Source organism: Epinephelus lanceolatus, chromosome 24 (assembly GCF_041903045.1).
Source record: "Epinephelus lanceolatus isolate andai-2023 chromosome 24, ASM4190304v1, whole genome shotgun sequence".
Lineage (NCBI taxonomy): Eukaryota > Metazoa > Chordata > Actinopteri > Perciformes > Serranidae > Epinephelus > Epinephelus lanceolatus.
In genome coordinates, this window is record NC_135757.1 from 15120828 (window position 1) to 15135898 (window position 15071).

Here is a 15071-nt window from a genome sequence, read left to right on the forward strand (position 1 = left end):
CTAAGTAGCTTAAAAGAATAGTTAATCATTTTGGGGAATGCAGCTCTATGTACCAGGAGTGGGATGAGAAGATTGATAGCACTCTTATATCTGTATGCTAATCATGAAGCTAAAGCAACACTGTAGCTTAGCTTGTTATATCTGCACATTCACAGCTCATTCACATTTCTGTCTCGCTGCTGATTGGATGTAGTAGCCTCACCACTACGAGTAATGCCTTTAACTTTACTGAGTGATTAAGTATTGAGATGGCAGTGCAACAGGCTGCAATGTAACCACACAGTAAGTTTACGCCAATTAAAAGTGCTTATTTTTGCCACTGACTGGCATATATTTTTAATATAAGTGTCTGCCAACATTATGGAAAGGATACCTTCAGAGATAAAGTGAGGTCTTTTTTATTTAACCAGAAACAGCCCTGAAATTGCCACCCACCAGACTCTGTTTAAATAAACAGTAATGTTATCATTGTGAAAACACACTTTTTTCAAAGTTTACAGAAACAAAACTCACATAAACCTTCTTGGTTTGTCTTTCCACTGTTACAACATTCACCAACTGTGGGTATGTTGAAACTTTAAATTCACTCAGTTAGGTGTGAAAACATGCTGGCTCTATACACACTTAAATTACTGTTGATTTAAATGAAATGTGGTGGGTTTAGCAATGGCAATTCTGGGGCTGATTCTGGTTAAACAAAAACAGAAAGGTCTGTCTCTCTATGGATCCTTTTAATAATGTTGGCAGACACAAAAACAACCACTTCTAGCAGACGTACATTGACGGTGCAAACATGCCCCAAGTGGTTACATTGCAGCCTTATGTGCCACTGCTGGCTGCAGCTCTCTTTCAATATTGGAACAATTTTGAAAATCTTTGTTCTCATTCATCACATGAAAACAAAAAAGAAATAAAGGAAAACAGAGTCCAGTTGAAAAACACCAGATTCACCCTTTAAATAAATCAAATTAAGAACAATGACATTTTGTAAGAATTAAGAACCATTAGTTTGACATTAAATTCAAACACCTTGATAACTAACTATATTATCTTTTCTAAATTAGTGCTTGTCCCCGACATGAACCATTTGCTGCAACTTTAAATTAGAGGCAGAAAACAATTTATATATATTTACTCATGTAATTACATTCATCATGAATGAGAAATACTTATAAATAGATAAAGCTTATAAGGGGCTCACAATGTGCTGATGCATGCTTTGTTAATGATAACAATTAAAGCTGTAGATAAGGCACAACACATACTGTGTGACTGCTCAGCATTTATAAATGTGCCAACAAATCATTCATAATAAATGAGTAAAACTCCAATCCACTGCAGCCCACATAAACAGTGTATGAAGCCTTTAAACACTGTTTGTGAACAAAATCTGAAACTTAACTACTGGCATTACAAGTGATGCACGCACTGTGGTAATAGATGCAAAGTGATGAATTTTAGGTAGGCAGATTCTTCAAAATCTCCTCTGATCCCAGTTGCCTCTTCAACTTCTCTGTCAGATCGGTTCTCTGCAGCAGCTTATAAAAGAAACAACATTAAATTCCTTTAGAACACAGTATTAGGGAGCAAAGTGAGTCTTGATTTTACTCGAGTCACATGCTAAAGCTGTTGGGTCTTTCTATTTAAGTCCTCATAACTTTAACTCAGCTGTATTCTTTACAGTTTAAATAATTTTTAACCTAAATCCTTTAAAACGCACACATGCACGCACACACACACACACACACACACACACACACACACACACACGCACTGTATAGATAACTGTGGTGCCTGTGGATATAACTGCAATCCCTGCACTACTAGTAGTGAAAGGCGAAAATGAATGAATCTTTTTGAACTGTCCAGCGCGTACCAGGTCAACCTGCGGAAAATCCGAGTGCTCATGAATCCCCAACTCTTCCCACTCACTCTTATTGTAAGGTGCTGCTCACGTTGCCTACTATGGCGAGTGAGCGAGAAACAGTTGAACACAAGTCGAGACCTCTGCCAGCCAAGGTCAATGGTGCATTCACATGCTCTTTGAATGGTTGTTCTTCTGACTTCAGTGTGTTCATGAGCTTTAGTCGTAACATGGAAACAGCATGGACACTACAAAGAAGACGTTTTGAATTTTTATGTTCAGAGCATTTGAACAATGTTGAATGTTGAACAATGAATTTACCATTTGAGCTTTGGTGTTAGCTTACAGGAAATTTTAACTCCCTAAATGTTTTTTTCTACTCATCCTTTCCTTGCCAAAAATGTACCAGACATGCTCAGGTTGTCCTAATGTTGCAGCAGAATAGGGTCAGAGGTTGATGGAAGCTGCAGGAGCTTGTTTTCTTGGAGAGTAACAATCTGTTGAATTTGACATTGATTCTTGAGATTCTTGAATCTTTCCTTGAAATAAATAATAATTCTCTTGCTGTCAGCCTGTTGTTCCTTTTGTCTTGCTGCCTCTCCTTGTCTGTCTCTTGTCCTTTAACTTCCTTTATCTTCCTCTGCCCCATCACTCTCCCTCTACCTCTCTTTCTCTTTGCCATAGGCGATAGAGAGAGAGCGGCCAGAGAAGTACCGAAAGCTTCAGGAAGCAACGCGCACGGCGCAGACCCTGGTCGAGCAGGGTAACATGCACTCGCACACTCACACACACTTCATTCACATGCATACACACACACGCACACACATACCCTGTCTGTCCCCATGGCAACGCCTCCACCTGTCCCACCCTCTCTCCTTGTCTCCATAGAAACACTGATAGAGAGAGGAACAGACAGAAAGAGAGAGATGTTTCTTCTCGTTCCGTCCTCTCCTCTGTCCTTGTGCAATTGTTGGGACTTCTGAAAGCAGAAAAGCACTCAGTTTATACTTTTCACTTTTAGTGCTTTAACCACAATCCAAACAGAACATGCCAGAACATCCCCCAACTTACTGAATGGTGTGTGTGTGTGTGAGTCTCTGTGTGCTTGGAAGTGAGGGAGAAAGAAAAAAATAATGCTTTTGTGTGCAAATAATATCATTAATAAATACGATGTAATGTGCTATATTTACTATAATATAATGTGTATAATGTGTTTTAATGTAACATGACTAAAAGAAATGTTAATATGTGAAATAATGTGGTTAAACCCAGGGCGAACTTTGATGAAGCTCATGAATAAAGCTCCAAAAACATCACCTCATTAGAAATTGGGAGTGGTGCAGGAGTCCCAAAGCCCATAAATGAGTTAGCATTTTTGCACCTGTGGTTCCCTCGTCTTGAAGTCTGTGGGTTTTCGGAATGGGTTTTTGGTTAGATGCCTGAAATAAGGTCGGGGGTTAGCACCGGCTTGAGAGATTTTTGATCATTTATTGTGTCTTAAAAACAGGCGTCTGCTAACAAGTAGCTAAATGAGACTATATAACGTCATCGAACATGGCTTTACAGCCTTGTTGTAGTGGCGACGCCCAGATATGTGACTGTGGTGCACTTCATTTACAGCGTAACATTAACTTTTTACTTTGGGCCATTGCATTTACACTTGAGAAATCAAGAATGTGGTGTTCATTTGTGAAGGTTATCTCATTGAACAAAATGTGGCAGTTTTGTTTTCACAGAGTTTTTTTCTGCAGTAATCCAAAATTCAACAGGAAAATACCATATGTGTTTTGTGAGAGACCCAACTCGATGTAGTCGTTGAGGTTGGCCACCCAAAAAAATGTCATCCCTGCAGGCTACATCATTGCCCAGCTGTTATAGTTTTTGTAATGTGATAGTGTTTTGATTAAAAAAAAAAAGAAAAGGCATTAAAAGGTCAGAGAGTCATGGTAGGGGCACTTTCTTGTAGGGATGCACCGAAATGAAAATTTGTGGCCGAAGTCAAATAATATTAAATGCTTGGCCGGATACCGAGTACTGAATGCCGTTTTTTAGTTTTTCATTAGTTTTTGCAGATGAACACCCTCCAGACTAGTGTTGTCACGGTACCAAAATTGGGACCCACGGTACGATACCAGTGAAAGTATCATGGTTCTGAGTAGTATCAGGATACCACAGCAAAAATGAGGCAGATGTGCCTTTTGTCATTTATAAAAAGATAAATCACTTTTCTATAATACATCAATGATATTTCAATGGAATAAATTACTTACTGACTTATTCATACCTCAAAAACAGCATCAATCAGTGATTAACATAGGGGGGGATCAAAATAAAATAAATAAATGAAATAAAAAATCAACCAGCCACCCTCCTCCCCTGACAAGTCCCTTCATAAGTAAAGAACAGTCCCTAAAGTGTGGTGAGGTTTGTGGACTGTTACCTGCCACTGAAAGACTAAAAGAGAGAAATGCGAATGGCTCGTTTCTCCTCGGATACGCCACATACTGTGTGCCGCCATGGCTCGGCTGTTCAGGTACTTTTGGGCAGTCAGGACAACAAGTTATTCACCTGGAGCCGGACTTCTCCGTCGCCGGTAAGCCGTTATCATGCGCTGCCGTATTTGACAGGAATACGTATTCCTGTCCGTGTCTGTGACCCCCGTTCAACCCACAACCGGCGGGATTCGGCATTTCGTTTCTGCTGCTGGTTGAAATCTGTACTCACACAGCATGCTGAATGATTTATTTTGCACGCACAAAACTATTTTTAGTCTCAAATGCGAGTGCGGTGATGGACGGAGTAAAATATCGGCACACTGCCGACATTTTACTCCATCCGTCACCGCACGCTGCTTGATTGAAAGGCCGCTATTATTCGGCCTTGCTTTTAACTTATTCCACTGAATACCGAATGTGTGTTTTTTTGCAATATTCGGCCGAATATATTCGGTCATCAAACACCCACACATCCCTACTTTCTTGTGTTGCCTCCAATCTTATTATTTATTTACCGAACGTTATTCAAACAGGAGGAAATGAGTCACATGTAATGCCACTTGTCTAGCATTAAGCCTATGCTGCTGTATTTATAGTAACCTGTGCTGCATCAGCCAAATGCTTGACATGTAAATCTAAATGGAACCTAATGGAGGTGCGATTACAGGAAGAAGAAGAAGCAATCTTGAGTCATGCGAGCCAGGACGGTGCCTTGCAGGTTCAATTATCATCCAGCCCATGGGCTTCACTTTGCCCTTTTAGAGGCAGGAGCGTGAATTCATCTTTGTACAACTTTAGCATTGATTTTTCCCTCCTGGAACTTCATGGAGGTTTTCATTTCCCGGGCATCGGACTTTTACGTGCACTTTAAATTGGCCATTTACATCAAAAAAATGTTGGCACTGAGCGTGAATGCACAGCGAGATGTGTGTATGTGCCCCTGTGTTCGGTGGGCAGGCAGATAATCAGTTTCTGGAGCTCTTATTTTGTGCAGAATATTGATGGCTCGCCTCATCTCTCCTACAAATGACTTTCACCACATTTTGTGCGCATAGAGTGTGTGTGTATTCATGTCTGTCCCCAACAGAGAGGCCAGTCGTGCTCATGTGAACTATGAGGCATGTATCACTGTGTGTGTATGTGTGTGTGACAGCCGGCCCTTTTTCTCTGTCTGCCCCCTCCAGAGGGGAGTCGTGCTGATGACATTGCCCAGGCAGCGGATCAGCTGAACCAGCGCTGGGTGGGATTTTGTGCCCTGTTGGCAGAAAGGTTGGCATGGCTGGCTTATCAGACAAAGGTACACGCGTACATACATGTCCACCCCTGTTGCTTTTTTCTTTTCTTTACTTTTAACCACAGTTGCCTGCTGTAAACCAGCTTCACTCACCAAGTTCAGTATGATATAAGTTGATGTTCGTAGCACCTTGTCTTTGGCAAATATACCACTCTAGAAAGTGACAAAAATCCCTTGAACAGCTTGTAAACAGACACCTGCACGAACAAATTCAGCTTTATGGGATTGTCATGACAATGACAAATGACTGAACAACAAAAACAACAGCATTTTAAAGCCATACTCCAGCATGTAACATCGCATTTCCATGATGTTGAGGGACCTGTTCGAGACAGATTTAAGAAAGAATCATCCAAATATGTGCTGCACAGTATGAAATATTCTGTTTCATCCCTACTATATATCAAGCTCTATAGGAGATGTGATACTGTTTTCACAAGCTGCACAGCACTCAACAGGACTACTAAAGTGATCCTTATGTGTAAAATTGGTGAAGATTTCCTTTATTTTAAGTGACTTATTGTCTAATGGCCAAAAGAGTTTATAGTAACGATATTACCGCAATAGGTGTAGAAAATTTAAAACACAAAATATTGTCAAATTCATCCTGAAAGCTGGTCGGTTACTCTTAAAAGAAATAACTTTTTGTCATATTTGTGAAAATGTAACTATATTCACCCCACACTAAATGAGAAAGATAGTCTGTGAAAAATGTTCCTCTGCCTTCTGTCAGTGCTTCTAATGGCCTTACTGCACATGAATGAAAACTACCAGTCAAAGCCGAGAAGTCAATCATGGCTCATGATATGCAGCCAAACTGTCAAACTCGGCAGCACTGATTAGCTATGAATCAAGATTCTGTCACTACATTGCCTATTTCTTGCCTTGAATATGTTCCAGAAACATATTTTAGTGTACTATTTAGCTGCAAAATGACAAAGTTTGTGACCCAGCTGCCAAAAAGAAGAAGTCTGTTGGAAGAAGTCAGGAAAATGAAGCACCACCCACTGGCCAGAGCAAACTTTCTCATTTTACAGCTAAACAGTACACTGAAATATGTTTCTGAAAACATTTGAGTTGAGGAATAGGCAATGCTGTAACAGAATCCTGATTCATATTTAATCAGCGCTGCCTAGTTTCACAAGAGGTGATCGATATGATTGACAGCTGCGTTAGAGACTCCTCAGCTCTGATTGTTTTCCCCCGGCTGAGGTGAATTCTTGCAAGTGACATTAGGAGCACCAGGAGGAGGAACATTAATCTTTTTTACTGATTATCTGTCTCATGTGCTGCTGTGTGGATGTAGTGACAGCTTCAGCAAATATGACAAAGAGTTATTGTCATAAAAGTTACCAACTGTAGCTTTAACTTTGTTTCTTGTTTCTCTTTTTGGCAAATGGATTTCACTGGCAGAGAGAGAGTCCGTCACCATATCTTAACAAAATTGTACAAAAAGAGCAATTACACTTAATGGATAGTGAAAAGGCAAGCAGATGGTGTTGGGGGAGGGAGACAAAGCAAGACGGAAAAGAAACAGAAGTGATTAAAGGGAAGCTGGATTATTTACATGCTATTATCATATATGTATTATTTATGTGATATCAGTAATTCAGGAAATGTTTCTTGTAATGTGGACATGATGCTTTAACGGTGGGCCTTAAATACCCCTGGAGGTGTCCTTGAGGCAGGTGAATAGCACTGATTTACTATATACAAAGATTTTAAGTATCAAAATTTCTACCCAGGTACAGAGTTAGAACTGCAATGTGATATGACTCACTCTCAGGTTATCACAGGTGTGGAGAGAGTTTCATTCACACTCATCATGCAGCTCTGCTGCAAACTAGGAAAGAGTTTTCATGAAACAAGACAGATGTTGTGTGGGTGTTTGCTTGTGTCTTTGTGGGAATTGAGTGGAGGCTTTTTTATCACCTTCATTCAAAATGTGTCTGTGTGTATGTGTGTGTCCTGCAGGTGCTGGCCTTCTACAGCTTGTATGAGCAGTGTGAGCAGGCTGTGGACAGCAGTGAGAACTGGCTCAAAGTCCAGGCGCCTCCAGCATCAGAACCAGAGCCACTCAAAGTACAACTGGACCGCTGCCGGGTGAGTGAAATCATGAGCCCAAACTGTCTCCAGGATGATCCATTACTCTCTGCTCAGACCCACACTGATTAACATCACGCAAACATTTCATTTTGTCATACTATTTTTGTTGAAGTCCATTTGTTGTTGCATAGTTTTTGTTTTGTTCCATTTTTTGTGTCTTCATTTGTTATTTATACAGCATCTTTATTTATTTGGCTTGTTTGAATTTGTGTTTCTTTTCATGCATCTGTTTGTCACAGCAATTTTCTGTAAGTATTTTTGAGTTATTTATTAATTCCAACACAGATTAAATGAAGTGTACTTCTTCCCTATTTTCCAATTTGTTCTTTGAACACTTCCCCCACTCCTACAGAAAGTACAGCCAGTGATGTGTTACCACTTTTGTTAGAAACAGCAGAATTATCCCTCCAAAATATTGTCTCTACAAGTACCACACAAAGCTTAGCTAAAGCAGGGGGGAGAGCTCGACTGGCGCTGTCCAAAGTTGACCTAAAACAACAACTTTTCATTAATACTTTTCTATTGGTGTACACATCAGACAAACCAGACATAACTTTGGACAGAAACAGGCCAGCTGTTTTTCTCTGTTTCCATTGTTATGTTAGGTTCAGCTAATTGTCTCCTGGCTCTAACTTTGCACAGATATGAGGATCAATCATGGTATTGATCTTCTCAGCTAACTGTGAGGTGGCATCCTCCCCAAGGGAGCATGGGAGAGGTGCAGAGGGAGGTGTGAGGGGAGAGATGACAGGTGAATTTGTGTCAAAAATTACACTCCTTGGAGTCATAACTCAGTCAGATCTCAACACACATGGATGAGTCATATATTTCTAGATTCAGTGTGACTTACACTGAGACACTTTCTGATATCATATTTTGTAAATAAATATTGATGAATCCAATTAGAAATCCCAGATTAAAAATTACTCTTTATGACTCCCTAACTTGCCTGAGAATGATCAGGTTTTTAAGTTTTCTTTAAAGCAATCCAATAATAGTTTTCTGTACGTTTATAAGTACGCTGCAAAAAGGAACCACTATTAGATAATTTGGCGTACCTTTAATGGTGCCAATCTTGTATTTTGAAATAGAGAATTGATTTTCTGCCTGTCTGGACATGATTTGGACCAGGTGGGCTCAGGCTGCTCCAGGCTGTAATTTATAAAGATTTCCTCAGGCTTGAATCCGATCGGCTCTGTGCCAGTTTTTTAATTTTTATCCATCAATTTATGTATTTTTAGGCAGACGTTACCTCTGTGTGGTTTCATGAATAATGTGTGGGCGGCCATCAACCCATTATAACTAATGAAAAACGTTGAGAGTTAGATTAGATTTAAATTGAAAAACATTAGAATTAGGGGTCATTTGCTTAAATACCGTACACAAACTCCATTTCACTGCAAACGAGACGCAAGAAACTGGCAGTCCATGTGCATAAATGGCAAGAGTTGCATTGGACTGGAAGGGGAAAAAGAGAGAAAGCGAGCAGTGGGAGAGATGTATGTAACATGCAGCGCAAAGCAGTGATCATCATCTGCACGCCGTATTGCTTTAGACCACTGTGCTCACTCGAAGACAAAGACACCTTAACATGCTGCTGTGGTTTGGACTTGGGCAGAAACTATGTGAGTTCATGTCGGGTCAGTTCTGATTTTTTGTGCCCGATCAAAGCTCTAATTTGGAGGGAGTGTCAGACTTTGAAATCTGCTGCTTTAAACCAAATGTGTGTCCAAATGAGTGGGCTGCTTAAAGAGCAGGAGTATTGACTTGCATGAAACACACAAATAGGTTCATTTCGATAACATCTAAACAACAGGCGAAGAGAAGAGACAAGCAGGTTTGGAAAAACAAACTTCTAAAAGGAGAGATGAGAGGAGGGGACGCATAATTAGAGTGAAAGACAGGACTTTAAACAGAAAGGAGTAAACGCCACAGACATAAGAGAAAGGGAGACAACTTTTAAAGTAAGACAGAAAAAAGAATGAAGATGGACAAAGGATGGAGGAAAGAGAAATGAGCAGATAAAGCTGTGAGGAAAAAAGAGATGGGGTGCTGAAATTCGATTTTTCTTGGGAGATATGTCTGGCTTCCACTGCAGACAAATTCACACAAACAAGGTTTCCCTCAGAAGTGCACCCACACATAGACACAAATGAAGAACACACACTTGCCCCCACACATGAATACTTTCTGACTTCCTATCTTTATATTAAACAGGAGAGACTTCAGCGAAAATAAAATATTTACTGAAACTTTTAAAACAACCTTCCCATCGGCAAACCATGCCGCCAACTGTCAGCTTATGAAAATATATTTTATCGAGGTTATAAAAGCCTGTGTTTTCTAACATTATTCATGAATCAGGAGTATGTCTCTTGGCTCCAGGCGAGAGCGTTAACTTACTCAGTGTTACAAGGGGATAAGACTGAGCTGCATTCAGAGCCTTCATCCCCAAACAGTTCAGTGAATATTAACCCGCCTTACCTGCTACTTTCGGCAGCTCAGTTGGACTGATCCTCCACACTTTTTATGTGATTTAAAGAAAACTACTTGAAGTTAATTCATTGCTTTAAAGTATACGCCTGGTGACATATTGTGTTTTTGTTATTGTCAACAAATCTTACTAAAATGCAAACCAATAATGAACAATCCCACTAACAAGTATTAAGGCGAGTGCTGCAGCCGGCAGCTGTGAAACAGACTGCAGTGTAATGTTTATGGGCGATTGCACCATCAGTTCATATCCATTAAAGGTGGTTGTTTTTGCCACAAACAGGCTCAGGTTGTTATTAGCGTCTGACAATATTATGGAAATAATCCCTGCAAAGATAGACCTTTTTGTTAAAGAATAAGATCCTTTTTGTTTAACCAGAAACAGCCCTAAAATTGCCTCTGTTGATCCCACTAGACTCCATTTAAATGAACAGTAATTTTATTATCGTAAAACACACTTCATTTAAAGTCAACAGAAACAAATGAAAACTCACAAAAACTAGCTTGGTTCATCTTTCCACTGTTCTAACAATCACCAACCCTGCTTTGGTTAAAATAAGCCTTTAATTGACAAAGTTAGATGTCAAAATTTGCAGGTTCTACACCCAGTTACAGTAAATTACTCCTTATTTAGATGGAGTCTGATGGGTTTGGCGATGGCAATTTCTGGTTAAACAAAAGGGATCTTACTCTTTAACAAAAATGCCTGTCTCTGTAGGGGTACTTTACTTACTATGTTTTTCTGATACTGATAATAACAATCTGAGCCTGTCAGTGGCAATAACAAGACCTTTTAGTGGATGTAAATTGACGGTGCACAAATGCCAAGGGGGGTTTCACCGCAGCCTCCATTCAGATGAGGCTCTATGTTCAGGCAAATGTGAGTTGTCTGATAAATGATGAACTAAATACACTGATCTAAAACAACATTGTGTTTAGCTCTGGTGAAGATTCATGATAATAGTAGTTTACAAATGATGGTACACAAAGAGCCCTGCAGCTCAATATTTTTAATCAGGCCTTCTTAGTCTATTCCTGCCAGTTTTACTGATACTGCCACTCTATGTCAGTGTTATCTGTCGCTGATAGCATTTTAACTCTACAAATGTCAGACAAGTTTAAGTGGTTAGGTGGGGTGGGATTGAAGTTTATGTCTGTATGTTTGTGGATTGAAATAAACAATAGTAAAAAGTTAGATAATGGTTTTAACAGTTTGTCTGCTCTACTTTGCTCTACCATTTTTGTATAACTCGCCTGTTTAAATGTTATCAAGGCTTAAAGTAATGTATAACTAACAGCGTGGCCACGTAATTGTAGCTGTCTCTATTTTTAGTGTGTTGCCAGTTCATAAGAGTAAGGTTTTGGTCGCCTAAAATAATCTTGTTCAGCATTTGGTTGAACTTAAAGACCCTCTAGATCTCAGATAGTCTGTTTTTGCGGTAAGTACATTGTGTTTTAATGGTTTTAAGCCTGTTTTTTGCTCATGAAAATTAGCACTATCATAGTTAATTAAAGCCATAAATCCATTGTGCTAACCAAGCTAGCAACTGGTGTATGGGTTAGCTCCACCCTCTCAATGAACTCAAGGCCTCAAAACGGGAGTCCGCAAACCAATCGGTGAGGTCAGTGGCTTTGTCCATTATTTTACACAGTATATTGTTTTAATACATATCAGCTGGAGGCATGATGGAATTTTCATCAGCTCATAGACTCCCTTAAAGCCGCCCAGTTTTTCCTAGTTGCTGCTTGTGGTATTGCAGTGTAAAAATCCCCTGCAGCCCAAAAAGCTTGTTCCCCATAGACCACACTGTAAAGAGACATCTGTAAACTGTTGATAGAACACCTCGGACTGCAAACAAGGTCAGTAATAAATCTTTCCATTGTATAGCCAGGGTGGTTTTATATTCGTGAAACTTTACTCAAGCTGAGTAAAGTGATTAAAGCAGGAACTTGCAGGCGGGGCCGATGGGAGAAACACTACTGCGCATATTCAGTGGGACCCATGCCACAGAAGGAAATCCAGAAGCTAGAAACCTTTTTTGGTATGTGTGTCAAGGGAGCAACTCCACTGGAGTGAACTGGCACCATCTTGGAGTATGGTATCTAATTATTATTAAAATCTATGGTTTAATTAGGTAACAAGCTACAGCTAAAACAGTCTGTCAGAGATAGTCACCATTTCAGCTGACAGTATCAGTGGTTGACTTCCAGAAATCATTTTTGTTTTCCTTTTGACCCACTGGTTTGACATCAAATCATGATTCTAACTTACACTTTGTCTTTTTAATGTGGTGCTTGCTCAACACAAACCAAATGTTAAAAAGTATAGAAAAAATCATTCAGCCACACTCTGGTCTTCAATCCTCCTCCTGTGATGACAAAGCAGTGATTTCTTCCTACAGTCGAGGAGGGAAAGTTTCACATTTCGGTTTTGCTGAGCTGGTCCAATTTCCTGCTTGGCTTCATATTCATTAACAGTTGAGAGTGTATTTAAACATTTCTGTAAAATACAATTGATTAAGCAAAAGGCAAATGGAGTGGAGCTTTAAAAATGAAAACACAATACTTTTCCTCAGATCAGTTTTTATTGAATTAGAATGGAGGGTAATACTTTCTATGAAGGTCACATCTATATTGCATTACGAGTCTGAGTTCCTGGGTTATGCAGCACATTATGACTACTATAACTCTAGCCAATTATGAAGGCACATAGAAAACAGTCTTCCATAATGTGACTGTTTTATGAATCTTGTCCGAACAGGAGGAGGTCGCTCGCCTGGCCTCCTTGCAACCTCAAGTGGACCTCCTGGAGAAGCAGCTGAAGGCGCTGAAGGAGGAGAAGGAAGGAGAGGAGGACCCTTCAGCCTTCCTGGATGCCGACATCAATGCCTTCCAAGAGCACTACCACAAAGTCCTGGAGGATCTGAGGGCCAGAGAGAGGCAGTTACAACTGGGTGAGAGACGAGAGATGGTGATTCACTGTAAAAAACCTAATGCCAGCAATGCATTTTGTGCAGAGTTGAACTTTTTTACTACACCTCCTGGCCCCTGCTTTTGTCCCTTCTATTTCAGAAGTTAGTAGCTAAGTGCTGCAGTCTTTAAAGCCTGAGGATTTTCCATTTTTCAAAACACAGGTCTTATTTTTGGACACCATTTTTATCCTTTATGGCACTACACTTGACTGTTGACATATGGTGAATCACCCACCACCAAAACATGAATGTGAAAGCTTTTAAAACAGCAAAACTTTGCTGTAAAATAATGAATTTCAAAAGAATCACTACGATTGCTCAGATGAGCAAAATCAATCAGCACAAAATGTTCAAGTGTTCAATGACTTGAGTTAGTGAAGAGTAAGCCTTCTTGATAGTGTTCAACTTTGAGGGAATGAGGAGCCAGAGTCTAAAATGTTCCACCATTTTAGACTCAATCATAGATTATCAGCTGTGTTTAAACATCCCGTCCTATTTAAACTGCTCCACAACAGAGGCATGTTTGCAGACATATAAATAGTAAATAAACCATTTACAGACAGAACAATATGCTGTGCTAAAGAAAAAGTCTTCTTGGTACCTTGGCTCTGACATTTGCTGGTGTTTGCTGGGATCATAGCTGAACTTACCAATGTTTACAAGTCTTTAGAAAGAAGGTATTTTAAGGTGGTGCACAACTGTCAGACTTCAATACTCAAAATATCCTTCATTGAAATGTAATCATTGTCAAGACATGTTTTACACTTCCTATGAATACAATATAACAAGCTAGCCGTCACTTGCATTCCTGTGATCACACCAGCTGCTGCTTAAGTTGGAGACAGACACAGGCAGAGCAGAGCAGACGTTGTAACGTCACTTGCAAAGCAACACACTCGTGCTAGTCCTCGCTTAATCCTGTTGTTATGATTTTAGAAATCACATCAAAATAGTGCGGGGCATATTTGCAAGTCGCATTGGTACACATAGTTATAAATGCCCTGATCATGATTTTGGCTGACTTGCTGTAGCATATTCCTCTCTGGCTAGCATGTTAGCCTTTAGCTCGACAGCTACAGTGGTTTACCAGCTGGCCTTTTAGTCGCTACGTCACTAAGCCTATAGTACCACCCGCCACCCAGACACTGTCAGCCACATGTGGGTGCATGTGGTGAAGAAGCTAGACTGAAACCTAAAATACAATATAATTTAAAATCAGACTAGAATACAATAAAAACAGGCAATATTACCCAAGACAATTCAGCAGTGACTCCAGGCTATTTCACTTGTTTTTCTCAATACAGCACAGTCAGTCACTTCTGACTGATACATAAAGTTTAACAACAAGTATTTAACTTTTGGAGGCAAATCCTTGGATCTATGGATGACAAATGACAGTAGATTTGCAAATTGGCTGGCCTAGAGATGTTAAACAATAAACTTGAAGTAATGAGTTGTTTTCAAAATGGATATAAAAGTTCTCTGAAAAATCTGTAAAAGCCTTAGCACTTTATCAAACAAGCTATTTCAGGTGTCACATAAAAACAAACTTTGCATTCCAAACAAAATTTGTTTTGCAGTTATTGACCGAGTTTAAACAATGTTTCAGAAGATTGTAAGATAGCAAAACAAAGAAAGATTAGACGAAAAAATTAAAAAGACAGACTCCTTTCAACTTTAGTATTAAGTTTTCACCAGCGATGTGGTTCACCTTCAGAAAGTCGATGAAGTAGACACAGAACAGCCATTTTTAAACTCAAAGTGGCTCACATTGATCAATAATCTGTGCTGTCTTGTCATTAAGTGTAGCTGTTGGCTGCTGTTTCTGTATCGTATGGCTTGATGGG

The 15071-nt window shown here is 39.7% G+C and overlaps 1 protein-coding gene across 17 annotated transcripts in view; it reads left to right on the forward strand.

Moving 5' to 3' along the window:
* Window positions 1-15071, forward strand: part of dmd (dystrophin) — a 376736-nt gene that overhangs the window by 214093 nt on the left and 147572 nt on the right. For all 17 annotated transcript variants that reach the window (XM_078165601.1, XM_078165594.1, XM_078165599.1 and 14 more), the window contains 4 exons: window positions 2549-2627; window positions 5544-5656; window positions 7628-7756; window positions 13014-13206. In XM_078165601.1, coding sequence (XP_078021727.1) covers window positions 2549-2627; window positions 5544-5656; window positions 7628-7756; window positions 13014-13206 — 514 coding nt within the window. The remainder of the gene's footprint in view (window positions 1-2548; window positions 2628-5543; window positions 5657-7627; window positions 7757-13013; window positions 13207-15071) is intronic.